Source organism: Drosophila takahashii, chromosome 3L, assembly GCF_030179915.1.
Source record: "Drosophila takahashii strain IR98-3 E-12201 chromosome 3L, DtakHiC1v2, whole genome shotgun sequence".
NCBI classification, from domain to species: Eukaryota; Metazoa; Arthropoda; class Insecta; order Diptera; family Drosophilidae; genus Drosophila; species Drosophila takahashii.
In genome coordinates, this window is record NC_091680.1 from 12,201,543 (window position 1) to 12,227,229 (window position 25,687).

Below are 25,687 nucleotides of genomic sequence, written 5' to 3' on the forward strand. Positions count from 1 at the left end.
ACCTAGTACTAAAAAGCCAAATCTAACGGGAAAACAAGCCAAAGTACCATCACTAGCCCAAGACGCCAACTTTTGTTGTGGATTTGGTTGCCATGGATTCTCTGTGTAAACAACGCACCTGCATTTAGGAATTTTTTACCAACTATGCAGGCGTAATCCAATTCGATTTGTGCAATAATGAGGGGCGTTCTCAAGTGGCTGGAACGCATCGAGTTTCCGAATAGCAAAGAAAACGAGATCAGGTAAAGCTTACACGCCCGGAAAAAACCACAACCTGTTGCTCCATAACGGTAATCGAAAAACCCCTTTTTCCAGTGTCCACAATGTTTGCTACGCTCCCGACGGCAGCCAATTGGTGGTGGCTGCGGGGGATCGCCTGCTCATCTACGATCCCAACGATGGATCCCTGCTGAATACCCTGAAGGCCCACAAGGACACGGTGAACTGTGTGGCCTACTCGAGGGATGGCAAGCGGTTCGCCAGCGGAGCCTCCGATAAAATGGTCATCGTGTGGTCACCACAGCTGGAGGGACTGCTCAAGTATTCGTGAGTACACAGAGAAAAATAGATATGTGAAAGGAAATATTATCGTTTTAGAAACTATCAAAAGTGTTTTTAACATTATTGATAAAATCAGAATAAGATACAAGTTCATAATTTTTTAAAATTATTAATTTATATCTTTTTAATTAATTTGATATCTTTTAAATTAAAAGAAAGAAAATATTATCATTTTAAAATATATTAAAAGTCCTTTTAAACTTATTGATTAAATCAAAATAATTGATGAATTTGTCATTATAGAAACTATTAAAAGTCCTCCTAACTCTATTTATTAAATCAAAATATAAAAAAAATTCTTCATTTATTTTTCAAATATCATTTTAAACACTAATATTTTTTTAGTATGTTAAAATATATTTATTTGATATTTTTTAAATTAAAGGAAATGAACTATTAGCTTTTTAAAAAACTATTAAAAGTATTATAACCTTATTGATTGATAAAAAAAAAATAAAATTTCATATTTTTTTAAAATATTATTTTGTGAAAGGAATATTGTCATTATAGAAACTATTAAAAGTGCTTTCAACTTTATTTATTAAATCAAAATAGAATAAAAATTAATTTGCTTTTAAAATATCAGTTTAAGCACAAAGATCTTTTTAAATCTTAAAATATTTTTATTTGATATATTTTATATTAAAAAATATATATTTTTACAGGCACGGCGACTCGATTCAGTGCATGAGCTTCAATCCCGTGTCACACCACCTGGCCTCCTGTTCCTTGTCGGACTTTGCCTTCTGGTCGGCGGATCAGAAGGCGGTGCAAAAGTACAAGATCTCCGCCCGCGTGAATGGCTGCTCCTGGACAAACGACGGGCAGTACCTGATCCTGGGGCTGGCCAATGGCGTTATATCGATCAGGAACAAGTTGGGCGAGGAAAAGGGGCGCATCGATAGGCCCGGTGGCCCCAACAGCAACGTCTTCAGTGTCCAGTGCTGTCCGGCCAGTGGACCCGGCAGTGTGGACACCATTGGCGTGGTGGACTGGAGCCAAACGCTGTCTTTTCACACCCTGAGCGGCCAGATGATTGGCAAGGAGCGAACTCTGGGATTCGATCCTCTGTGCCTGCAGTACTTTCCCAACGGGGAGTTTTGCCTGGTGGGCGGCTGCACCGGAGGACTGCACTTCTTCACGCGGGAGGGCATTCGCCTGGGCACGCTGGGCGATAGCTTCGACACGTGGATCTGGACGGTGGCCCTGCATCCGAATGGCCAGTCCTACACGATTGGCTGTCAGGATGGAACACTCGCTTGCTTCAACATTGCTTCGAGTACGGTGCACGCTCTGTATCGCGAACGCTATGCCTTCCGGGAGAACATGTGCGACGTGATCATTCAGCATCTGATCTCTGGGCAGAAGGTGCGCATCAAGTGCCGGGATTTGGTGCAAAAGATAGCCATATATCGCAATCGGTTGGCCGTCCAGCTGCCGGAACGTGTGGTTCTGTACGAGCTGAGCTCTGGCGAGGATCAGCCGATGCACTACAAAGTGCGCGAGAAGATCCAGCAGAAATTCGACTGCAGCTTGCTGGTCGTCTGTGGCCGCCACATCGTTTTGTGCCAGGAGAAGCGACTGCAGTGCCTGGATTTCATGGGTGTCCTGCAGCGAGAGTGGATCATGGACTCGTTTATACGCTACATCAAGGTCACCGGCGGTCCGGTGGGCAGAGAAGGACTGATGGTGGGCCTGAAGAACGGCCAGGTGTTCCGGATCTTTCTCAACAACTCACTGCCGCTGCTCATAACCACAGCCGTGTCTGCTGTGCGTTGCTTGGATATCAACTCAAAGCGCAGCAAGATCGCCGTCGTGGATGATGTGGGTCGTCTGGTGGTGCGGGACATTATCAACGATACGATTTTGTACCAGGATACGGGAGTGAACAGTGTCACCTGGAACACGCATTTGGACTCCATGCTCTGCTACACTCATTCCACGGGAGGATTAAGTGTTAGAGTTGGAAACCTGCCGCCGAGGGCTCCACAAAACATGCACGGCGTGGTGGTTGGACTTTGTGGAGCCACCGCCTTCTGTCTGCGCGGGAACATCATGCACAATACTCCCTTGGCTTTGGGTTCTACCATGTGGCAGTTCATTGAAGCTGGTTTGTTTGAGTACGCAATATCCTCTTTCTTTTTGGCCTCCACAATTAATAGATGTTTTCTTTGATTCCAGGGAAGCTTACCAGGTTGCCTGCCTGGGTGTGACCACCAGCGACTGGGAGGGATTGGCCCAATCCGCCTTGGAGGCACTACACATCAACATAGCCCGTGACGCCTACGTGAAAGTGAGGAACCTTCCCTGGCTCAAGCTGATCGGCGAGCTGCGAGATCAGCAGCAGCGATCGGCTGTTCCCAAGGAGGTGCTCCTGGCGGAGAACTGCGCCTTCGCCGGAAAGTTTAAGGAAGCAGCCCGGCTATTTCTCAAATGCGGACAGTCATCACGAGCACTTGAAATGTACACAGATCTGCGGATGTTTGATCTAGCGCAGGAATACATCAAGGACGGCACTGCGCAGGAGAAGAAGGAACTCGTACGCAAGCGGGCTGAGTGGGCCTATTCGGTCAAGGAGCCACGAGCTGCTGCCGAGCTTTTGCTCTCGGCTGGAGAAAACCAGAAGGCCATTGATATAGTTGCCGAGCAGGGATGGGCCGATGTGTAAGTGAATCATAAGAATTAACTTAGGAATTCTGCAGATAAAAATTTACATATATTGTGAGCTGTCACTTAAATGTCAAAAACTCATTGTGTTAAAAACACGCTGTGTAAAAAACACGTCGTGTTAATAACACATCGTGTAAAAATTTTTAAATTTTAACACACATGTCAATAATTTTTTTTGAACTTAACACTTTGACATTTAACATGTTTATAACACAAGATATTTACAGTGTGTGTTATTTTCCTAACCCTGGATAAAATTAATATAATATTTTAGGCTATTTGACATTGGACGTCGATTGAGTCTCACAGAACGCGATGCCTTGGAATCAGTGGCGCAAAATCTAAAGACCCTTAAAGCTCTTCCCCTGGCTGCTGAGATTTTCAAGAAGCTGGGCGATGAGGCCCAAGTGGTGCAGCTGCACATAGAGGTGCGTGACTGGCCGGAGGCCTTTCGGCTGGCGGAATCTTTGCCAGAACTGCTGCCCACAGTGCATTACCAGCATGGGCAATGGCTTGCGGAAACGGATCAGTTCATAGAGGCCCATCAGGGTGAGTAGATTTGAATTGGCAGATTTATAAAATATTAAACTTTTCCCTTTAGCTTACTTAAAGGCAGGACGCACTAAGGAAGCCAATCGTTTGCTGAAACAACTCAGCAATACGGCCATCTTAGAGGAGCGCTACTTAGATGCCAGCTATTTTTATTGGCTCTTGGCTAAGCAATGTTTAGATGTCTATCATGCCAAGGAGTAAGTTACACACTATTTAAAGCTTTCTTTTTGAATCATTTACATACTTTTCTCGTCTTCAGTGAACAAAATCCTATCGATCATCACCTGACAGAGTACAAAAATCATTTACGTATTGCCAAGGTCTATTATGCCTACGGCGTCATATATTCCTATATGAAAGAACCTTTTACCACGCACTCGCCAGTGAGTCTTTTTAACGTGAGCCGCTTTATACTCAACGAAGTGGATCAGAAAGGCGTTCCCAAAGGTGTAAGCATGTTGTAAGTTAAAGGATATAAGCCCAGAAAGATTATAGATTAATCAATGTATTCATGCTTTTAGTTCCGTTCTTTTCACCCTGGCAAAGCAAGCCAAGTTTTTGCAGGCCAACAAATTGTGTCTGCTAATTAACAAGAGATTGCAGTCCCTGAAGCCACCGGCTGGAGTCCAAGAGCAGATTGATGTGAGTAATTAAGGTGATATTTTGATAGACTGCTACATTAAAGAACTTTTTAGCTCAATTTCCTGAACAGCAAGGCCTGCAAGAGTGGCTTCAATGATCCCGAGGAGCTTCTGCCACTTTGTTACAAGTGCTCCAATTACAGTCAACATTTGAATAGCAATTGCTGTCCCACCTGCCGGCAGGATTACATTTTCTCATTCGTTTCCTTCGGTAAAAAAATTATCCCAGCAATTAGCATTCTTTTAATTATGTTTTTCTTTCAGAAATATTACCTTTAGTACAATTTTATCCTGAAGTGGATATATCAGATTCGGAAGCCGAACGTTTGCTGTTGGCTCCGGCAAAACATGCCGAGGATTCGGATCCCTTTAACGAGGATGTGGCCAGTGCCTTGCCTTTGAGTCTGGATCGCAATGGCCTGCGTGCCATAGATCCCAATCATGTTCTCATCCTTAAGCGGAGGGGAAAGAATGTACGGAATGTCTACTATCGCAATATTCTGCCCGATCTACAGGTTACCTATTGTCCGCAATGTCTGCTCGTGAGTTTATATTTTCTATATTTCTATATTTTTCCATGATGATTAAGTAATCGTTTTTATAGCTATTCTATGCTGAGGACTTTGAGCTGCAGGTTCTGCAGAAGGGCTACTGTCCCTTTTGCCACACGTCGTCGGAAAAGTTGTTGGAAGACTTTTAGGATTGCCTTACTTAGTGTATAATTTCCGTCCAGAACTGTACAAATAGGAACTATACCCAAATAAACGAGGTGTTACGCCCAGGTTTCCTCCTGATATCGTCGCTGCTTGATCATCAAATCCACGTAATCGGCATCTCCACCAAGGATTTCGATGAAGGCTTCTCTCACGGACTTTGGCATGTTATTAGAGTTTCCAGCCACGTAAATGAAGGCATTTAGGTCTTTGATAAGCTTTGCGAGGTGATTACCATTCTTGGTTATTAAATGCTGGACATAGACCTTGTGATCCTGGTCCCGCGAAAAGGCAATGTAAGGTTCTACTTGTTTGCCTTCTGACCACGTGGAGAAGTCCTTTTCAAAGTGAAAGTCAGCAGTCTTATTTCGGCAGCCAAAGAAAACAATTAAAGGACCAATGGTGGAACCTTGTGATTGAGCATGCAATCGGTTATGGATAACGCTACGGAATGGAGCGATGCCCGTGCCAGGTCCCACCATAATTAGGGGTATAGTCAAATCCTTTGGCCAGACCATGGTTCCCTTCTTCACCACTCCTCGCAGTTCCGTTTCCGAACGCAGGTTCTTCAGCCAATTGGAGCACAAGCCCAGACGCGGTGTATGCATAATGGTTTTATATTCCACCACAGCCACCAGCAAATCCAAAGTTGAGGAAGTCACATCCGAGGCTATGGAAAAGCTGCGAGGTTGGATCAACGGCATCATCTCGAAGAGCTGCTGAAGAGTTAAACTCGAGGTGGCGTGCCGGAAATCCTCCAGAACCTCCAGGAGACTCCTCCGCGGTCTGTTCACATAAGCCACCAGGTCGTCGATTCCCTCGGCGGAGCAGAACTCGAGGAGCTTCTCCTTTTCCATTTCATCGCTACAATTCTGGCCCAGCACCTCGAGAAATCGCTGACGCGGCTTGGCACTCAAATCCCAGACATATTTCGCAGCCTGCTGCAGGCTTAAAGGCATGGCATAGGCTTTGGGCACCGGCATGTCCAAATGGGCACTGGTCACCGCCACCACAGTGTCCTCATCGAATCTCAAGCTGTGTTCGTGGATTAGATCGAAGAATGTCTTGACAGCTTCATCGCTGTTTTGCGGCTGAACATCTAGCACATCGCCAGGTTCCCAACTTAGTTCTTCATTCGAACATTGCAACCTTAGGAAGCGCACGTCCTGAAAGTGATCCTCTGCCGTAGTTCTTTGGTTATCCTGGATTTTAAAGGAGTGGGAGGTCTGCTTTTGTGTCCAGAGCAGGCTTTCCGTGGCGGTGATTTCGGAATCTTTGGGTAGCTCCTTTACCAACCACTTTTGTATGGTTTGGTTACTGCCATTTAGTTTGCTTTCATCCAAGCCAGAAATGTTCTTTAGTGCCACCCAAAGATCCTTCGTCCAGACGAGGGACACGCCCAAATGCCCGTAGTCATGCTGATCATCGCACAGACCCACTGGACACACGGATGTGGCTCCCAGATTCTGCAGCCTCTTGCTCAGTTTCTTGGCGGCATAGTTGAACTTCGGATAGCTGGAATCGCCCAGTCCGAGGCAGGCGAACTGCATTCCTTGCAGGGATTGAGCGGGCAGACTGCGCTTCAGCAGGAACCGCCAGGCCAGCTTCATGTTGTCCGGCTCCACTCCATCGCCGGTGGTGGCCACCACGAAGACCACGAGGCGCTCCTCGATCAGCCTGGACATGTCGTACTCCTCGAAGGGCAGCACCGGGCCCTGGAAGCCCAGTTGATGCGACTCCCGCCAGATTTGCTCCGCCACATCCTGGGCAGTGCCGGTTTGACTGCCGTAAAGCACCAGCAGTCGCATAATGTACAAATTTTGAATATAATTTTGAATATTAATTAATCTGTTTACTTAGTGTGACCGCGCTTGCAGTGACGCAATAAGCCTTCTAGAGTGGAAGGCTTATCAGACAAGAAGAAGACAATAAGGGTATTCCTTGGAAGTTGCCAGACTGTTCAAATTTAACGGTATTTCTTTTGATTAGTTGCCAAAACTTTTCTGGGCGGACAATTATTTAAGAAGTAAAATAGAAATTAGGGTAAGGAGTCATTAAATAATTAGTAAACTAAACTAAAATAAACTAAAATATATTTAGATAGATACATAAAATATAATTTATTCTAGCGCCTGAAGGCGTTCTGAAGGAACTTTTATTTTGAAAATGTCATCAGATTAACAGGTATCTGATAGTCGAGTCACTCGTTCCTCCTTCTTTTTTATGCTAGTCTCTGATTAAATTTATTTTGGTTACTTAGATTTACTCACATCGGAGTGAATATTTTCTAGCCCTATCTAACTTCCTCTCAGGTCAAACGATCTCAAAGCTGAGTATGCGAAAACGCTCAATTACTGAGCTCAAATGGCGGTTAAAGGCGTTGCGGGGGCGCAAATGGTTGCTTCAATTGCGGGACATCGAGATACAAATGCTAAGAAATGTATCTCTCGCCTCAATTCGGCACTGGCTGCCGAGCAAACAACACGCCAAATCTATTCAGAGTGCACGTAATTTCTAATTGAGTGTCAAGTTTAAAGATGATTCAAATGAAAATATTAGTGGTGCCTTTGCTGCAGTCAATTCTTTTGATTGGCTCCCTGGAAGGTGGGTATTAACTTCAACAACTTTGTTTAAAAAAGTTGTATCATCTATTGTGATGTTTACAAGTTGTATGATGGAAGAAGGTTTATTACAAGAATTGGGCAGTATAAATACATTTGCAATAATTCCCCCCTTTTAATCAGAATTTGCATTTAATCTTTTTATATCAGCGGGTTGCCCTGTATACCTTACAATTTCTCTAACTGGCAAGACACTTCAGGACACCTTTCTGGAGATAAATTGGGGTCCCAACTGCTATGGGCCGCCCCAGTGGGTGGGCATCTATGGCCAGGATCCGACCATCTCCAATTTTGAGCCCGACCTTCGTATCAATGGGATAGCCAATAGGACGGGCAAGATGATAACGCCCATTAAACTGGGCAAACTTCATTTCCCTGGCGGCTGGAATCGGCAGGATGGTAGCGATCAGCCTGTAACCCAATATCCCACTGGCAAGTGTCTGCCGCATTATGTGGCCAGTTACAATGGCACCGAGCTGCTCACCGTGGATTGCCTCAAGATCCAGCCCAACTGGTTGGCCCAGATCAAGGACGTCAGTCAGATGCCGCTGAAGAACATCTTTCTGCCTGGCACACATGCCTCGGGAGCCGTCGTCGGGAGCTCCAGTAAGACAAATTCGATTCTGGTCAGGGATTATCTGGTGGCCCAGCAATTCGATATTTGGTCGCAGCTCGTCTTTGGCATTCGCTATCTGGATTTTAGTATAGGGTAAGTAATATAAGGGTAAATATGGTAAGGATTAGAAACCCAGCAAGAAACGGTAGACCCTTCATACCCCTTATCGTATATGTAAATTTAAGATCATGCGAAACCCATTTCCTTTTTATATGAAATACTTTTTTCGACCAAGTCAAATTTACCTTAAATAATGTAAAATCGATCTACGTTTCATAGAGATTTTTTGGGTGTAAATCACATCTTAAAAGATGAATTCGTTTCTATATTTTATAATTTGGCGAAAATATTTAACTTATTTTATTCATTCACCAGTTACAAGAACATGAACACCGAAAATGATGCGGACAATTTCTGGATAGCCAACGAGAACATGCTCATAACACCTTTGGTCGGAATTCTGCGTGATGTTCGTCAGTTTGTAAAGCGTTCTGGGGAGTTGATAATACTGGATTTCAGTAGCTTTCCCATTGGGTTTTACAAGCACCCGGAAATCTACAGTTCGCTATTCCGCCTTCTTCGACAGGAGCTTGGCGATGAGGCCTATAGGCGCAATGTGACCAAGAACGAGCATTGTGCTGATCGAAATTTCCGGGAACTACTGCAGCAGAATAGACATCTAGTGATATTATTTCCCTCCCAGGAGCTGCCCTATCCAGAGAATGGTAATTTTAACTAGTTTTATTTTAAAGCAATCATTTAATCATCATATCCCTTTCAGAATCGAATCTGATCTGCCCGCCGTGGCAACGCTTTAGCAGTAGCTTCATGAACATCTCGCAGACCCTGGATTATATGCGTCTATTGTTCAGCAAGAAGCCGGATTCGCCGGTTCGCGACGATGGCTGGATATTCACCGCCGTGAGAAGCATGGAGCAGTCGCTCAACGCCCATCAACTGCTGACCGCCAAGCAGCGGGCGGCGGCACTCAATCCCAAAGTTAATCAGTGGCTAAAAGGTCCTTGGGGCAACAATGCCAATGTCGTTGCTATGGACTATTTCAGCAATACCAATATTGTGGACCTGGCCATACAAGTGAATGCTCACAAAGCCTTTATCATGGCCAACGAAGACTATGTCAATTTGGATATTTTGAATTTGTGTTGAAGAATGCAAGCCCCAAATTGCACGTTTTAAAAATATATATTTTAAAAGGCCAAAAATAATATTTTGTGACTGAGTTTGTTACTTTAAAAATTTGATAAGAATTTTTACTTTATTTTTATTAGTTTTAGAGCTTAGCAATTGTAATGAAAAATGTTATTAACTACATTTTTTACATTTCAAGTTATTCGTTCAGTGTATTTTAAACACAGTTTTTAGAAAAGTGGGCAGCCCATTAAGCTTATTTATAAACCAATAGCAAAAGCACTTCCAATTTTATTCAGTACAAAAACCAATTAACAAGTATACGAACCAAAATAGCCTGTTCTAAAACCTGTGATAGCTGCATGAAATATTCAAACCTAATTGATCATATCACATTCTTTTTTTTTAATTAATTATAATTCAAATTCAAATATCAGCAGTTAATGTAAGCTTTCCCTACCTAATAACAAAATCAAATAGTTCACATCACTTGCGGAAAGTTTTACAAAAGTTATCTTTTGACAAATTTCTACAGATTTCAAAAAACCGTTTTTTGGAAAAAAAATTCTTGAAAAATGTAAGTTTTAACTAAAAGTGGCAAGTTAATTTTTTTAAATGGCAAGAAAAAAGCCCATTTGTAATTTCTTCTAAATATGTATATTTAACTTAAGGCCGGTAGACCTTCGCCTGCTAATTGAAAACCTCACGCAATCTAAGGTCAGCGCCTGTCTGTACGATCTCTACAGAATACTGAATCTAGATCAGCAATTTGCATAATATCGACTGTCAAATGCCATTCCAGTTATGATCTCTGATATTTGCAGCCCACCAGCACATAGTAAGTGACATTCTTTTCCAGTTCTAGGAACCGATGACTCAGGTAAATGTTTCATTCATTAAGGCATTTCGTAATAATAAATTTCAAAGAGCCTGCTATCTGGCACGTGTGCAATCGTATGGATTAAAAATCCATATGCATATGGGTGGGTGATGCAACCCATCAGTCGCACTTGCCCGCTCGCAGGGTGTGCAGCATTTCTCACCTTGGCTAATCCGAAACCGGATCTGTCCGATCGCGCTAAACTAATTGAAATGCACTGCGAGCTTATCTGATGAGGTGGAAAAGCTTAAGTCCGAATCTGAGCTCCAAAAAAAACCTGTAATTTCAGAAATAAAGATAACCTTAAACAAAGAGATGAACACTTTTAATTGCAGTTGAATGCACTTTGTTTAGGCGTGGGTGAATGATTAATTGTTGCCCCCTTAAATCCAATGACTGATAAGGGCCTCTTTTTATTAGTTTTGACAAAGGATCTGGCACGTGCTATATAAGTATGTAAGTCCATTGTTTGGTCTAAGATTACCACAAATTGCAAAATACCTGAAACGACATCGGGCTATTACTTTGAAATTGTTAACAGCTTGATAATAAAACTATATATGTAACTTCGCTTTCATATTTTTTACAAATATCAAAACCCTTTACTTAATTACAAACTTTAATTATTACTAATTGCATACTTTTAGTGAATTATTAAATGGATTCCTATTATTTCGTACAACAGTTTATATACAAATTGGTGTAGGGTTGAAAAAAAAAAATTTTCGTGAGAAATCTTTATTTATAAATCTGATTCGGTCACATCAGTTCGATGAGTTCAACAGTTGAATTTAGAATTCTAAATAATATATTTCATACACAACCTAATAATTGAAGCGGTTAATATTGAATTTCCGAAACCAAGCCAGCCGTGAGTGATTGCTCCAATCGGCATTTGTGAATCCCCTTGATGATTATCCAGCCCAGGGCGTGAACTCATCGACGTGGCCTGGCGTCGACGCCTTTTGTAACCAATGCCCACACCCAGAAATGACAAACGGCAATGAGTTTTCGGTAATATGTTAGTTTTATTATAAATAACGCATATAAGTGCTGCACTAAACTAATATTACATTGGAGGCTTACGATCTCTACCAGGCTTGGTGTTCTTACTAAAGGCAACGGCCAGCTGCCGGGCTGCCCAACAGCTGGCCGTTGCGATCGCCGGTTGAACCCCGATTTTTTCTTACACTTTTGATTAACACACTTGCAGATGATGGGTTTCATAATGTTAATTCTTAATTTGAATTCAACCTGACTGCAGGTTAGGGATTTTAAGAAAAATATACACGCATCACATCGGTGAAGGGTTTCCGGCACAGCGGGCACTTGGTCACGGAGGAGGCGCACTTGGCGCAGGCCACCACATGACCGCAGGGCAGGAATGCCGTATTGTACTCGGCGCCGTAGCAGATCTTGCACAGCTTCTCCTCGGGTATGGAGGAGGAGGAGCCGCTGTTGTTGGAGGCCAAGGCCACCGATGATGATGCCTCCTGAATTTTCTCGAAGATGCGGGTGGCTGCCGTGGGAGCCACGGACGGGGCAACATCCCCCGAACTGGCCGCCTGCGATGCCTCCTCCTCCGCTGAGACCTGTCTGCTGGCCACCTCGACTCCTACTATCGAACTCTCCTCCTCCTTCTCCTCGGCTGGTTCTGGTTTGGCAGCCACAGTATCGATGTAGAGTTGACCCTTCATCAGCTTGACGAAACGACACTGACTGAGCCACAGGGCATGCTGTTCCCAGGGCTCGTCGTTGTCGTCCCAGTCCTTGAGACCACCGCCGCAACTGAAGCAGCGGACGCGATCTCCAACGCCCGTGTAGAAGAAACCCGCCTCGGCCAGCTGGTGGGGCTTTTGTTTTAGGTTCCGCGGCCACGCCTCGAAGGTGCGCAGGCGTGCCGACTCGACGGCGTATTCGGGATACTCGGGAAAATAATTGCCACTGGCGGCTGGGGCACGACACGTCTCCGGCTGGACATCGCCGTTGGCCTGCGTGGCCGTTGACGCATGCGTGGCGGCAATCGAGCTCATTGGCGGCGGGGAGGATGATATTCCAGCGACAGAAGCGGCCGCATTCGCTGTATTCACGCCTATCGACTGGATCAGCTGCGACATGGGTATGCGTCCTTCGGCGTAGGCATGCTCCCGCAGCTCCACCGCCGTCGTCGAGTCGTTGGCACCGCAGATATCGTAGCTGATCGGCGGCAGGATGCGATCCAATGCCTCCCCATTGACGGGCACATTGTTTGTGGTGCGTCGGCGCAGCAGCGGGCAGTTGGGCGACCATCGCTGATGCTCCGGAACGGGTAGATCCTCCTGCTCCCAGCGTCCGATTTCCACGCCGCAGAAATAGCATTTCACCTTGTCGTCGACGTGGGTGTAGAACATGCCCGTCTGGGCCAATTGGCGTTTATCCAGCCACTCCAGCGGCCAGTTGGTGAAGGTCTTCAGGCGCGCCTCCTCGCGGTTTAAATCGTTCATTATGGTGTAGATATTGTTCTTGAATAGCTGCGTCGTCGTCGCGTTCGTATTGTTATCCACCTGATCGTGTACTAGGTCGAAAGCGCTGGGTCCATACGACGGAAGATCGGCTAGCACAAATGTTGCCATGTTGCGTTCTGGTATTGGTTATCTCCACAAGACTGTTGATCCTTAAATACTTCTCCGGCTGCTACCCTCTGAGCTCGAAACTGGAATGAAAGAAAGAAAGAGGAATGCCATCAATATAAATGTTTATCGTGCACGTTCAGATAGACGCTATCAACCTGATAAAGATAAGGATACAGCTAGATTTCCCAAACCGACGCGAAACTTCTCCTTCTGGGAAGCACTACGCGGTACGAGTGCATGACATCGTACAGATTGCTCGTGAGCAACTAACATTTAAAATGAAATGGCAAACGATAGAGCTGTTCATAGAACTTTGACTTGCCCCGACTTCTATAGCAATTATTGATAAGGTCGAATGAGAGATAGGTAATAGGCGTCAATGGGAATGTCAAAGCAGTCAGACTTCCCTAAGACGAACCACCATAGACATGGAATAATTAACTATAGCTATATATATAACAAAGAATTTTACTATTTCCTATCTTTTTACTGTATATTTCAAGATTAAACTTTTGTTTTCCATTGAACAACATGACTAGGGCACTTTAAAAGGGTGTAGACTTAAAAACAAAAGTTCTTTGAATAATTAATGGAAAACTTTATTTAATCAATGACTAATTTTTAGATTAAACCAAGTATTTTTCTTTTTGTTACATTTATCTAATCTTTGCTTTTAAGATTTAAAATTCACTCAATCATGTTATGGCTTAGTAAATACCTTTCATTTGATAATTAAAATATTTTTTGCCAAAGCTTCAGACACTTTTTCGTCGCACTTCTACGTTTTTCAGAGTGTGTATGTACAATGCAGGGAAAAACTGAAACGCAGTTCAAGAAACTGGAGATGCAGCATCAACGAACTTTAAGAGCCCTTAGCTGATGGAAAACACAGCGGTTGTCCCGCTCGCACTCGAGCCGAGGGTGGTTTTCCTTTCGGGAAAAACTCCCGAGTTGCAATGGAAAAAATATACGTAGTGGTATAGAGTACGCAATGTTACAACCGCTCGTTTTCCCAGTGCGCCGAATCGCAGTGAGTATTAGTATTTTATCCTCAGAACAGCACCACCAGACACGAGTGCCTGAGTGGGTGTTTTTTCGTAGGACGGTGGGTGGCGCCAGCCAGACGTTGCCCGATAACGATTCTCGATCTGACTCACCACACCACACCGAGTAAATAATTTCAATAATAATGGCAAAAAATTGTAGTCACAAAAAGCGGCAACAGATAAATCAGTATGCTAATCGAGGGGCAGCCCACACGGCAATTTCAATTGCTCGTCAGTTGTTGAGTTGGCAATTATAGTAATGACAGGAAAAGCATATGCATATGTATTTTAAAGAGACTACATAACTAATTTTTTTTAATTTATTGCTTTTATTATAAATAGTATACTATTAATTTATAAGTTTTTAAAATCTTAAATGAGAAAATGAATCGAGTACTGAAATCGATATATAAAATGTATTTGTATTAAATCAAAAAATATTAAAAAAAAATTTTTTTTTTTATCCCCCAAAAAACTTGCTTCCTATAGATAGCCTCATGTATTGCTAACGATCGAACGCTGCCTGGGGACCTAAACTGTATCTGCGGTGGTCTCTGCCTCCTTCAAAGGAGATTGTACAGCCGTATTTCGACATTTACTGCGCCTGGGCCACCAGTAAGCAGCAAAAACTCAGCACGACCGCTGAGTTGGGCCCCGTGTTCAAAGTCCAAATTTCAACCACAAACCAGCCAAACTCGCCAAACAATTGCAACGGATCGGGTGGTTGGGGAGGCTATAGTGGTGCTAGGGGGGGCCGGGGCCATCGGTGGGTTAGCTGGCAGTGCCATGCACTGTGGAGCACTCCAAGCTAGCCGACTGTGAGAAAGTTTTAATGGAATGCAGTCAAACCACTCTGGCGACGGCGCACTCGGCGACTCCAGCACCACCACCATGGAGCCCGACTTGCAGCATAAAGCGCAGCATAAATGCACATTGGAAGCCTGGCGGTGCAAGCGAGACGGCCATGTGGTGCAAAGACGAAACCATCAATGGGAAAAACAACTAACCACAGGAAAAACAGAGTGCAGCGCAGCGCAGATGAGAAAAAAAAAGTACACATAAAGTGCAGCAAAAACAAAAGCAATTGTAAATTACAAATGCTGACTTCTGGAGCTCGGGATATATGGAGGATGATGGTTTCATGATGCTTCTGGATTGGGGGTTGCTAAAGATGGGGGTCTGTTTCTCTGCAGAGATTGCGCATTGTTTTTGAAGTGGAGCAACGAGCAGTACACAGACACGAACACGAAAAGCTCGAGATGCTGTCTGCAATAGTAATTGCTATTTGTCTGCCCTTACAGGGGATACTTTTCTAGAATTTTGCAAGGTCTTTAGATCTTATTTGCAGTGTACGGTAAGTAAATTGTACAACTTCAAAATTAAATATCTTAGCTATTTTAAATAAAAATCTTATAAAACTTAAACAGATAGTTAAATAAATAGAACATATATGATTTGATAAAGTTTCATATCAATCCATAGAAATTTACAGCAAGAGTATTCAAAAGTTCGGTCTGACCAGCTGCCCCCCCATTATTGTTTGTTTTGCTTTTCTAGCCAGTACAAAGTGCAATTACAGCTGCCTCTGCCGACGTCTGTTATTCGTTATTGTGGAATGCCAAACCCATTAACAATTGTAATGTAAACCGACTATTGGAATTTCACTTGAGCTATATCAGGAAATTCCGTGGAAAGTTCAAAAGCCAAAAGCAGGGTACGTTAACACTTACCAGTTTCGTTTGAAACACAAAAAACTTGGTGAAATTTGAAATGAATTTTTAGAATTTAAATATAAATAAATTTATATTTATTTTACTGGAAATCAAGGAACTAAATTATATCGAGCGATGAATATAAACCGTGAGCAGCGCCTTCACCCAACACCAACCGAAGACCGACTGAAAAGACAAGGCCTCCTGGGCGGCGCATGAATGGCATGGGAGCACAACAACAACGCTAGATCCCAGAGACCAGAAGAAAATACCACTCCGCAGCAAAGAAAATCATAATCAAAGGCCAAAGCAAAAGGCTAGGCCCAGGAGGCAAGGCAAGGCAACAAACAGAAAACTCAGAGAAAAAAAAACACACAGAAGAACAAACGAATACGAAAGACAAGACCAAAACCAAACGAACGAACCTACAATGGAATGCAGTCGGACAACTTTTCTACAAAACTCCGCCACAGAAAATCAAACTGGAGTTGGAGTTCGGTTGGAGCTGCCTTTCGGGTTTTCTGATTGGAACAAGCCAAGCCAGGCCAGTTCATTCCGTTCCCAGTCTGCAAGCAAAGCTGGGTCCAAGTGATTGGAGTTTTGCTGTTGCTATCGTTGTAGTAAGTGAAGGTAACCGCAGAGGTCCAAAGCCGTGGAAAAGGTCTGCGTTCTGTAACTACAGACGAGGGCGAAGTAATAGTAATATTATCCCTCCAAATCCTACAAGCAATTAAGATTCAGACATTGTATCGAAGAAATTTTTTTCATTTAAGATTTGTCCAATGATATTATTTTTAGATAATGCAGTTAAATTTAAAAAACATTTTTTTTCATTATTCTTAAAGCAAAACTAAATGAGAATAGTAACAGAATACTTATTTTTTAAGATGGAAAAACTTTGAAAAATTGATTAGAACTAGAATTTTGACCACAGCTGTTTTGATTATACCTTGGGAGCCCCGGAGACATGAGCTCGACTGTGGGAAACTATTGTAAACACTTTACCATTCTTTTTGTTGTTGTTGTCTTCGACAAAAAAAACCGAGATTGGAATGCGGTGATACCAGATACGACAAGAACAACAAAAACAACACCAACAACACCAAGCTAGGGTTAAAAGAGGGGGCAAACCGGAGCAGGAGGGAAGATCCCCCTGCTGCTGCATGAGTCGTCATCGTGCTCAGAACTCGAGAAGAAGAAGATGAAGAATCCGAAGTGGAAGAATCCGAACATGAAGAAGGAGAGCCATACAGGAGAGGATGCGGAAAATAAATAAATGCAACACACACAAAGAACATTCTTGCATGATCTATATGAAAGTGTGTGCGTGCGTGTTGTGGCCTTCCAAGAAATGCAGCAACAAAACGACCGCCGACGTCGATAATACGAGAAGAAAACAGAGATGGAACAACAGCAACAACAACAACGATTCGGGGATGCTGGCCAACAAAGGGCAATATTGTAATCATAATAAATGCGCCCCGATCCGAGCTGCTAAAGAATGCATTAAGATCGGCTCTTCTCTCATGCCTTTCTCCCCTCTCTCTCTCTCTCTCACTCTTTTTTTCCCTATTGAACATTGATCGATTGTCCAAAAAACTAACGGCGGCTCGGTTCAAAGCCGTAGAACCGCCGACGCCGCCAGCGTTTTTCCTAGGAAAACCAAAGGAAAATTGTTCTCAAACCCAAAGTCAAGTCGTGTGCGAGTGAGATGGCAAAACATTTATCATCGCAGCATCTCTATGGGACTAGGAATGTGGGTACGATCTCATGGAAGAGTGAGATGAAGATCAGGGAAGGGACGGGAAAGGGAAGGCCTCGTTAGTGGAAATAATAGCTGAAAGGTCGTTTTTCACGCGGCCCCGGCTCAAAGGTCGTGGAGGCGACGAGATGATTCAGCTTGAGAGCATCGAGAATTCCGGGAATACCGAAATGTAATTTTCTTCATCTTATGCTCAGTCTTGTCCGGGTTTCTCATCTCCATCTCCTCTTTCAAGGGCCGCCTTGGTCCATTTCCATTCATGTGCTGATTGCCGTCGCGTCTGCTGCCGATAACAAATGGAACTCAGGAGAGGACAGACGAGACAATAGGATCTATTCTATTTTCGGGTAAATTCTACTCCCAGCATTTACGTGAGAACTGTTTGTTGTTTATTAAGCACCTTATCTATCGTTTTATTAACGAATTGTCTCGACTCGTCTCGATCCGATTCGTGGGAGTGGGAAATGTGGGCGCAGGGACCACCATCGATGGATGGTGTGTGGGTGCGGCGATAATGGAAAAAGTTGTGGCACTGCAACGTTGCCCACGAAAAATACAGGCCACAATTTATAACCCCTATAAGGAAAGTGCAATTTAGCCAGACGTTTTTATATTTTTTGATTCGATTAATCGTTGCAGTAAAAAGGATAAGAAAATTACACATTATACCAAAAAAGCGAGTATTTCGATTTTCAAAATCAAATATTCTATGTTATAAAACTGTGTAGTCTAATTTGATCGGCACAATTAATATGATAGTTTAGAGTTTATTTATGTTTTCCGATAAGGGAAGTTTCAGCTATGGAAGTTGGACTGTATTCAGCTGTAAACTGAAGCTCAGCTCAAGTTGAGAAACTGAGAGACTGCCGAGACTTTCTCTTTGTTCGGCGAAAAATGAACGCAAAAGTTCAAAGCAATGAAGCATAAAAAGCGGCACAGTGCGCAAAAAATAAAACTGCACTCGGCGCGAAAAAAAGCATAGTGAAAATTGGCAACAGCTCAAACGGTTTTTCGAGCTCGTCTCTGTGGCAATGGTTTCTCGACATTACCATTATACTTCGACTCTTTTTCTCTCCATTTCTGCAGAGTGGAAAACACGCATGAGTGCACCACTTCCGTTGGCAGCGGATGTGCCAGACAAAGAAGCTAATGCTCCATGGTCCGGAATCGGTGGTGGTGGTGGGTTGGGCCGGATTATGCGAGTGAGTGTGTGCGTAAAAGAGGAAGTGCCTTACACATAGTGTAATCGTATATCGTACGGAGTAAAGTATGTGTATATACCCAGCAAACTGACGCGTCATCTGTTTATTCAGATGCACGGAAAAAAAAGGTTTTATTTTTAAACACGTTTGAAGCTTAGTTTAGAAAAATACACAAAACATTAGTCATAACAGCTGTATCTTATGATATCAGAGTCCATTTATATGTCAGATATTTCAGAAAAATATTTAAATTTAAATATATTTTAGGAATTTAAATTTGTACAGCAGTAAAATACAAAATAAGAAATGTCGACATTATAAGATCAGGTCCACTATGATCTAAATTTGTTTTCCGTGTTGAAACAAGTAAATTAAATTTAATTAGAACAGGATGGAGTTCTCTTCTGATGGATGACACATAGGGTGACCTTCGAATCTGCTAAAAATTGGGTAAACTGGAATATTTTGGAGGCTGCAGTCATCGCTTAATTTTAACCGTAGACGAAAAAAAGTACATATTGCGTAGTCCGAAATTCGGATGAATATAAAATTAATGGCATTGTATGGTACAATAACCGCCCCTTATTCTTCTCCATCCACATTATGCCCAATTGAGAATGTTGTTTTTAAACGACCATTGACGATCGCAGGGGATGTGCGGGGTGTGGAATTTCGTATGAAATCACTAAATGCAAAAAGAGGGTTACCATATGGCGGAAAGTTTCGCGTTGCCTTAGCCTGAAAAGCCGTGCAAACAAACATGTGTCATTTAAAGTGTTGTTTACCGAAACAGAAAAATTCGCCGAATTCGTGGGGTAAACAGAAGTTGGTAATTTTTTAAATAATTTGGAGTAAAACAAGAGTGCGAGTATTTAGCAACTCTACGGTCGCCATCTTTTTATGAAACAATCTCTCGTCGCTGCGGTCGTTGAAGTGCGAGCGAGACAGGGCGAACGAAACGGGAACACAAAACAAACGGCAGACACCCGACGAAAAATAAGAAAACGTTTTCGCTCTACTTGGCAGTATAAATTAAAGCTCTTGCTGATTGTTTACATTTATTTACTGTTGTAATCGTATGTTTACTTCCTTAACTAATAAGTGATGATCTTATAAAGTAAACAAATCATTATTTGCAACCAAATCTCATGCGACAATTTTGTCTTCTGGACACTTTTATGCTTGTATGTGTTCAGATAGCGTGTGTATGTATGCGGCTGGGTAAACGTACAAGCAAAGCAAACAACAAAAATAAAATTTTAGCTTTTGCTGTCCGCCTTTCTGATGTCACGTTTTCATTAAAATTTTGGGGTTAAATTCGGCTAGGGTACACAAAATACTATGCACTACAACACTACGGACTTCAGCTCACCTTGACGGCTTTTCTCTTTTTCTTGAAAAACTCAAGTTCCCGCTGGAAATTTCCTCTGCGATGAGATTCGACGATATGGAAATCGTATAATAATGCGCTTTCACAGTCAATATTGATTTTCCGTGAACAAAATGAACGGAAAAACACAATAATGTTACAGTTACACTTAGACAAGCACGCGTTCTCTGTTATCTCGTTCGTTTCTTTGTTGTTGCTCTTGCTTGTTGTTACAAAGCCAACTATCACAATTGAGTCCGGTAAATACTTTATTTTTGTACTTTATTCTAGCTTTAAATGCATAAATTAGTATCGAGAGTAGCTCAGTAATCCATTGCTCCGTACGTGTTGAGTTGTTGAGTTTCGATTCCGAACTGACGCGAACTGACGCGAACGAACGAGACGAGCGAAGCCGAGCCGCTTTCAGAGAGCAGCCGTGTCTAGCGGGAAAATCGCCAGTCTGGCGGTTTTTCTATTCAGCAGCCTTTTTATTATAAATAAAACAAATCTTGAATGTATTCCTTTTCAGGGGTGTAACAGAAATCTCTTCGAACGAAAGAAGGTTTGTTTTGTACTTTGATGTACCGAAGAACTATAACAGAATTCGGTTGGAGTCGAGTCTTTAGTAATTTCAAAACATATCTTTTAAAAAAAAGTATTCTATAAAGGTACCATTATATTTCTAGCTACTTTTATTTTTAACACTGTAGGTTATTATCGTCAACACTAGAGCCGATTGAGAGAGACAGAAAGTCCTTCAGCTGCAGCGTGAGCGAGATGTGGAGTCTTGAATGCAGTTGCTCATTCGGCCTTTCCGCAGCTGTAATTTTGGAAAAACCTTCGCAAAGTAGAAAACCACTTTACAAGGTAAGGCAAATCGACTATTTTAAAATAAATAAGTCTGGCTATTATTGTTGCAGTTTTACCTATTTAAATAGGTAAATGCATTTGCATAGTGTTGTTGTACTACGACTAGTATTAGTACGCAGCCCGTAATAACCGTAAAACTGTTAGGCCTATGCTTATCCCTTTCGCACTTGCAGGCGCAGCAGCCAGGATCATTGATTTTTATGCTTCTGTCCTGGAAGAGAGCGGAGAGCATGCGCCTAACGAGGGAAGCGGCGCGTGTCAATGCACCGCATTTCTTCCTCCCTCTTTCCGCTGCCTCTGCACCTTCCAGACGTCGCGAGAAGAGAGAGCAGAAGCAGACAGGCAGCTGCAGTTTTTTTGTGTATGCACCTCATTCCGCCCTCACCTTCCCACTCTCTCATTTTCGGTTTACCTGTCTCTTCTTCGCCTTCCACATAATACAGCAGCTGGAAATGTCCTGACGTCCTTTATCACAAGGGGCAGATAAGAATCTCTGTAATATTTTATAGTTGGCAGGAACAGATGATTTTTTGGAAATTTAAATATTCAAAGTTTTCTGACCATTAAATGAAAACTATTTTAACAAAAATGACTACATTTACGGGACAAACCCAAGTGGTTGTCACTATCTATAAGACAAGGCCATGCAAGGCCTATTAAATCTATTGCTGTCTTAAATAAAGTCAATCTTATCATAGAAAGTGTATGATAAGCTTTGTAAGAATACCTTCTTAAGGGATAATGGACTTTTAAAGAAGCGACAATAATGGAAATGGTTTTGTACTAAAAGATAATAGAAATTTAAGAAAGGTTTTCTAAAAATATTTGCTTCAAGCAATACTAGTATTGCGATTCTGAGTAATGTTGACTTTTCATACAGTTTTTACATACAAAATAATATTTTTTTTTTTTTTTTGTTTAACTACAAAAAGTTTACTTTTCCACTTTTGCTGTCTATAATGGTGGTAAAATATATAAAATCGTATTAAAATTTCTTTAGGTAAATTAGATTTTTGATCATACCATTTTTAAACAATGAAGTAATTTCCTGCCGTTTCAGATACAATCTTTGCGATTACGTGTATATTCTTAGAACGAGTCGAATGCAATAGATTGTCGATAAGTAAAATATTTTTAATCTAAGTCCTACAAGCTTTTCTAATTAGGCACCCATGACATGGCTCCGTAGTCACATATATTTGAGTAATAATGGCGCAAAGGAAATGCCGACACGTCCGAGGACTGAAATACAAAAGATTGCCAAGTTTGAATCATTTATGGCAAGTGCCCCGGCGACAGTGCGCGACGCGGCCATATAGCGTCCGCCCGCAAACGGGTTGAACTTTTCGGATTTTATAAATACACTCTGCTAAATTTACCACGAAGATGTCACGACGCATTTAAGAAATTTGCCTATAAATGCGGAGTCTAGACGACTTTGACATGTTGCAAGGCGACACTATCGCAGGCGGTCTTTTGGTGGAAATTAAGCGAAATTGTGGCGGCAATATATTCTATTTGCGGACGGTGGCGGAGTGCCTTTGGCAATTTGGATTTTTCCGTTTCAAAAGATCACTCCGCTGACCACACAGAGTTCGGATCTCGGAGTCGCCGGACAAGTTTGAGTTGAAAAATCCCTGGCTCAGAGCCGAACGGCCTTGCAAGGCCTTTTAAAGTTGTTGCACTCGCCCCGTTCTTGTTGGTGGTGCTGCTTATTGTGATTTTGATTGCTCACCCATACTCTTAATTTTATTTACAGTGGAAGTTTCCTACAACGAATGACTTACGTTTCAGCTTTTCACTGAACAAATGTAACTTTTACCATGACTACAGGTATTTTAAAGAAATTGAGTCACTTTGTTGGCCTATTAAGATAACTTACTTTACTTGACGCGATAATATCTTGTCCATTATGAGTCAAGGGATCGGACTCATAACCCTCATACAATTTTTTTTTATTTTAATGCGACTTAATTTATATTAAAGGTTCACTCTAAGCACGTTCCACTGTCATTTTTCGTACTGGCTTTTGCTAACTTTGTCTGTGGCTTTTTAATTGACAGCCAAATGCAGCCAGCGGGCTGAAAACCTGTTTGCCTTTTTTGCATTCTCTTCTTTTGCGCGGCAATTGGCAAAAGGTGTCATAACAGCGAGTTGGGCACGATTCGATTAGATTGCCTATTGCCTATTACAACATGTGCTGCATGTCGGTCCCTTTTCTCTTTTCTGCCACTCTATAATTACCTGCCTCAATCAGGGCTATAAGCAAACTGGATCGGCAATTGCGGACGTGTGCCGGCAGCTGCAAGCGAGGCAGGCAACAATAAACCGATCAGAGGATCGCCGAAAACGGAGCCATCGGAACATCTGCTCTTGGGGCAGGCAGCCCTTATCCTTATTGTGTTTTGAGCCTGCTTCCAGTGAAAGGATCGCGCGGCACATGACGTCGCCAGCTGCCGACGATCCTTTGTCGAGATCCAGTCGATCTGAGGTGTCCTGCGGATCTGTTGCTGTCAAATGGAGAATCCTCACAAAGAGATCTGTTCTACCATACTTTTCGATGTGCTATAATCATTTGTATTTACCATATATACAGGCACAGCAATTAATTTTAATCCAAAGATGTCTTGGCCAAACTTGTAGATGACCGAATAGAGCAAACGGTATAAATTCAATCGATCACTTTAAAACACGTTTCATAATTTGATCACCAGATTTATTATAAATATTTAATCAACTTATTGATTCCTGGAAAATCATTAAGATTTTTAAAATGAAATGTACATTTCAAATCTAAGATTTAACAGAAGAAGTCGTTGAAACAATAAAAATTATGAGTGAAGATAGGAACGTAGTAATATGAATGATTGAAAGAATGTTAGGCGTTATTATTGTCTTCCATAAATTCCTGAAGAGGGAGCGCTTAACTTTTAAACAAGCACTTCATCGGGACATTGAAAACAAATACATGAAAATAAATTAATTTACTATAAGCTGTCATATGACAGTAATTGAGTTATTTTTTTAATTACTTTATTGTTATTGCGTAACTTTAAAAATTGCGAAAAGATAAGTGCATAGAAATTAATTCGACGAAAAATCGAGGAAAACACATGTGAGCTCTGTAATTGATAATTTTCAAGGGGAAATCCAATTAAGTTTATCAGTAAATTCCATTTGTATTCGGAAATTCCTTTCAAGAAAAAAATTACTTTTTTACTTTGTATTCGTTAGATAGTTTATGATGTTTTAAATTTAAAGATGCATGTTTTTTTTAATGTTAAACATTACTAATTTATTGTGTAATTTCTTTGTAGTGCAAAGTTATGAGTGCTTATATTTATTGGGTGTGCTAATAAAATAGCAAACATAGCACCTTGAAATTGTTTAAACACTTGCTGTTTATTTGATTCATTTTATGAATAAGATTCGTAACTTTTTTTAGCGAGCCAGTCATTGTTACTAGGAAAAGATTAGAGGTTGTTATGACAATTGTTTTAAAGAAACATCTGCCCATTGAAGTCAGGTTCTTATCATTTGGACAGCACTTGGCGCCAGAAGAAACGGAAGTTTATTGGCGAGAATTCATTATTATTTGCTAAGTTTAGCACATAGTGACGCAATGCAAAATGCAGCTAGGTGAGTGGAATTTCGTTCTAGTAAAATGAGTGAGGTAAGCAGCTGATTATATAGGCGAAAACCCATCAATCTTTGGAACCTACGCAGCGTTGTAAATGGAAATGACATTGAGCGGTAATTAAAAATAGGAAAATTCTAGCTAGTCGCGCTCTACGAGTGGGTGGGGTTTTCGAATGGGGTGGGAATGGTTTCATCATGAATGAAATGCGATGCGAATGAGCTCAGCATCGGCGGAGATAAAAGGTACAATGGAGCAATCTAGAATGCAAGTAAGATAATATCCCACTGCAAGACCATGTGCGTCAGAGCAGGATGGTTAGATTTCAGGTGGGGGGTGGAATTGGGAGGCAAACGAAAAGGGAGGGATGATTCTAGATTGCATACAGTTTCGAAATGACTGGAAAGCGGCAGAGAGAGGTGAGGACATGAATGAAGAGAAACAAAACCAAAGTGTTGTAGAAGGAAAAACATAAAAAGTAGAGGAGAATTTAGAAAAAAAAGAGGAGCGCCTTTATGTATGCAATACATATATGGCAATTGTAAATCAAACCCTTTAACCTTTTTTCTTCCGTGCTTAAATATAGTAAAATTAAACAGACTAATATTAAAAAATTTTAAATTTAAGATACCATCTTTTTGCACATGATTTTATTTTTGTTTTGACAATAAATCCTTATAGGCTTAAAAAATCACTTACCGGAGACATTTTAACGCAAGATAACTTATCAGTTTATCATTGGATGTTTTCTATTTATTTTTTTGACCTCCAAAAATTGAATTGTGTTTTTGTTTACTTATCGCGGCACGATAAGATTATTAGCCGCTCTGGGAATTGTTTATTGCTAAACTTTTCAAGAATGCAAAGATAAAATTATTTCACTCGATGTGCACGCGTCGACCGGTGGGTTTGAGTGCCTCGCTGCGACTACGCAAAAACTATATGTTTTATAGAGCCGCCTAGCCTACTTTCCTATAGGTATTTGTTTTTGTCGGTTTTGCGTTCTCATTTGTTTTGTTTTGCTTGGCTTTCTAGAGAGGGAGAGGGCGACGGCGGGCGAAAGAGAGAGAGTCA

The 25,687-nt window shown here is 41.9% G+C and overlaps 4 protein-coding genes across 7 annotated transcripts; 2 read left to right on the plus strand and 2 right to left on the minus strand.

The window, feature by feature from the left end:
* Positions 1-45: 45 nt before the first annotated feature.
* On the plus strand, positions 46-5,218 carry Oseg1 (intraflagellar transport protein Oseg1). Its single transcript, XM_017137033.3, has 11 exons — positions 46-242; positions 316-546; positions 1,227-2,681; positions 2,743-3,225; positions 3,506-3,780; positions 3,833-3,980; positions 4,043-4,243; positions 4,305-4,425; positions 4,479-4,635; positions 4,689-4,966; positions 5,029-5,218. Exons 1-11 carry the CDS (start codon positions 178-180, stop codon positions 5,122-5,124), a joined length of 3,510 nt encoding a protein of 1,169 aa, XP_016992522.2. The 5' UTR covers positions 46-177; the 3' UTR covers positions 5,125-5,218.
* On the minus strand, positions 4,968-7,029 carry LOC108054182 (NADPH-dependent diflavin oxidoreductase 1). The gene has a single exon (XM_017137034.3). The coding sequence runs from the start codon at positions 6,943-6,945 to the stop codon at positions 5,197-5,199; it is 1,749 nt and encodes a 582-aa protein (XP_016992523.2). The 5' UTR covers positions 6,946-7,029; the 3' UTR covers positions 4,968-5,196.
* A 422-nt stretch (positions 7,030-7,451) lies between these two features.
* Positions 7,452-9,544, plus strand: LOC108054125 (uncharacterized). The gene is made up of 4 exons (XM_017136901.3): positions 7,452-7,741; positions 7,909-8,467; positions 8,750-9,099; positions 9,156-9,544. Exons 1-4 carry the CDS (start codon positions 7,675-7,677, stop codon positions 9,539-9,541), a joined length of 1,362 nt encoding a protein of 453 aa, XP_016992390.2. The 5' UTR covers positions 7,452-7,674; the 3' UTR covers positions 9,542-9,544.
* A 2,001-nt stretch (positions 9,545-11,545) lies between these two features.
* Diap1 (Death-associated inhibitor of apoptosis 1) lies at positions 11,546-25,547 on the minus strand. 4 transcript variants are annotated; one of them, XM_017136989.3, is made up of 2 exons: positions 25,313-25,547; positions 11,546-13,095 (listed from the first exon to the last, which is right to left on the minus strand). In XM_017136989.3, the coding sequence occupies exon 2, from the start codon at positions 13,013-13,015 to the stop codon at positions 11,678-11,680; it is 1,338 nt and encodes a 445-aa protein (XP_016992478.2). In that variant the 5' UTR covers positions 13,016-13,095; positions 25,313-25,547; the 3' UTR covers positions 11,546-11,677. The 4 variants fall into 4 exon arrangements, with proteins under 4 accessions (XP_016992478.2, XP_016992477.2, XP_016992481.2 ...); XM_017136988.3 differs by lacking the exon at positions 25,313-25,547 and adding an exon at positions 20,110-20,498; XM_017136992.3 differs by lacking the exon at positions 25,313-25,547 and adding an exon at positions 13,734-13,846.
* Positions 25,548-25,687: the final 140 nt, after the last annotated feature.

What these genes read in the sequence shown, in the direction of transcription:
- Oseg1 (XM_017137033.3), top strand. Translation starts at nt 178, where the DNA reads ATGAGGGGCGTTCTCAAGTGGCTGGAACGCATCGAGTTTCCGAATAGC. An exon ending in AGCAAAGAAAACGAGATCAG is followed by an intron (nt 243 to 315) that starts GTAAAGCTTACA and finishes CCCTTTTTCCAG; the next exon opens with TGTCCACAATGTTTGCTACG. An exon ending in CCCAAAGGTGTAAGCATGTT is followed by an intron (nt 4,244 to 4,304) that starts GTAAGTTAAAGG and finishes TCATGCTTTTAG; the next exon opens with TTCCGTTCTTTTCACCCTGG.
- LOC108054125 (XM_017136901.3), top strand. Translation starts at nt 7,675, where the DNA reads ATGATTCAAATGAAAATATTAGTGGTGCCTTTGCTGCAGTCAATTCTT. An exon ending in TTTGATTGGCTCCCTGGAAG is followed by an intron (nt 7,742 to 7,908) that starts GTGGGTATTAAC and finishes TTTTTATATCAG; the next exon opens with CGGGTTGCCCTGTATACCTT. An exon ending in TATCTGGATTTTAGTATAGG is followed by an intron (nt 8,468 to 8,749) that starts GTAAGTAATATA and finishes TTCATTCACCAG; the next exon opens with TTACAAGAACATGAACACCG.
- Diap1 (XM_017136989.3), bottom strand. Translation starts at nt 13,015, where the DNA reads ATGGCAACATTTGTGCTAGCCGATCTTCCGTCGTATGGACCCAGCGCT.
- LOC108054182 (XM_017137034.3), bottom strand. Translation starts at nt 6,945, where the DNA reads ATGCGACTGCTGGTGCTTTACGGCAGTCAAACCGGCACTGCCCAGGAT.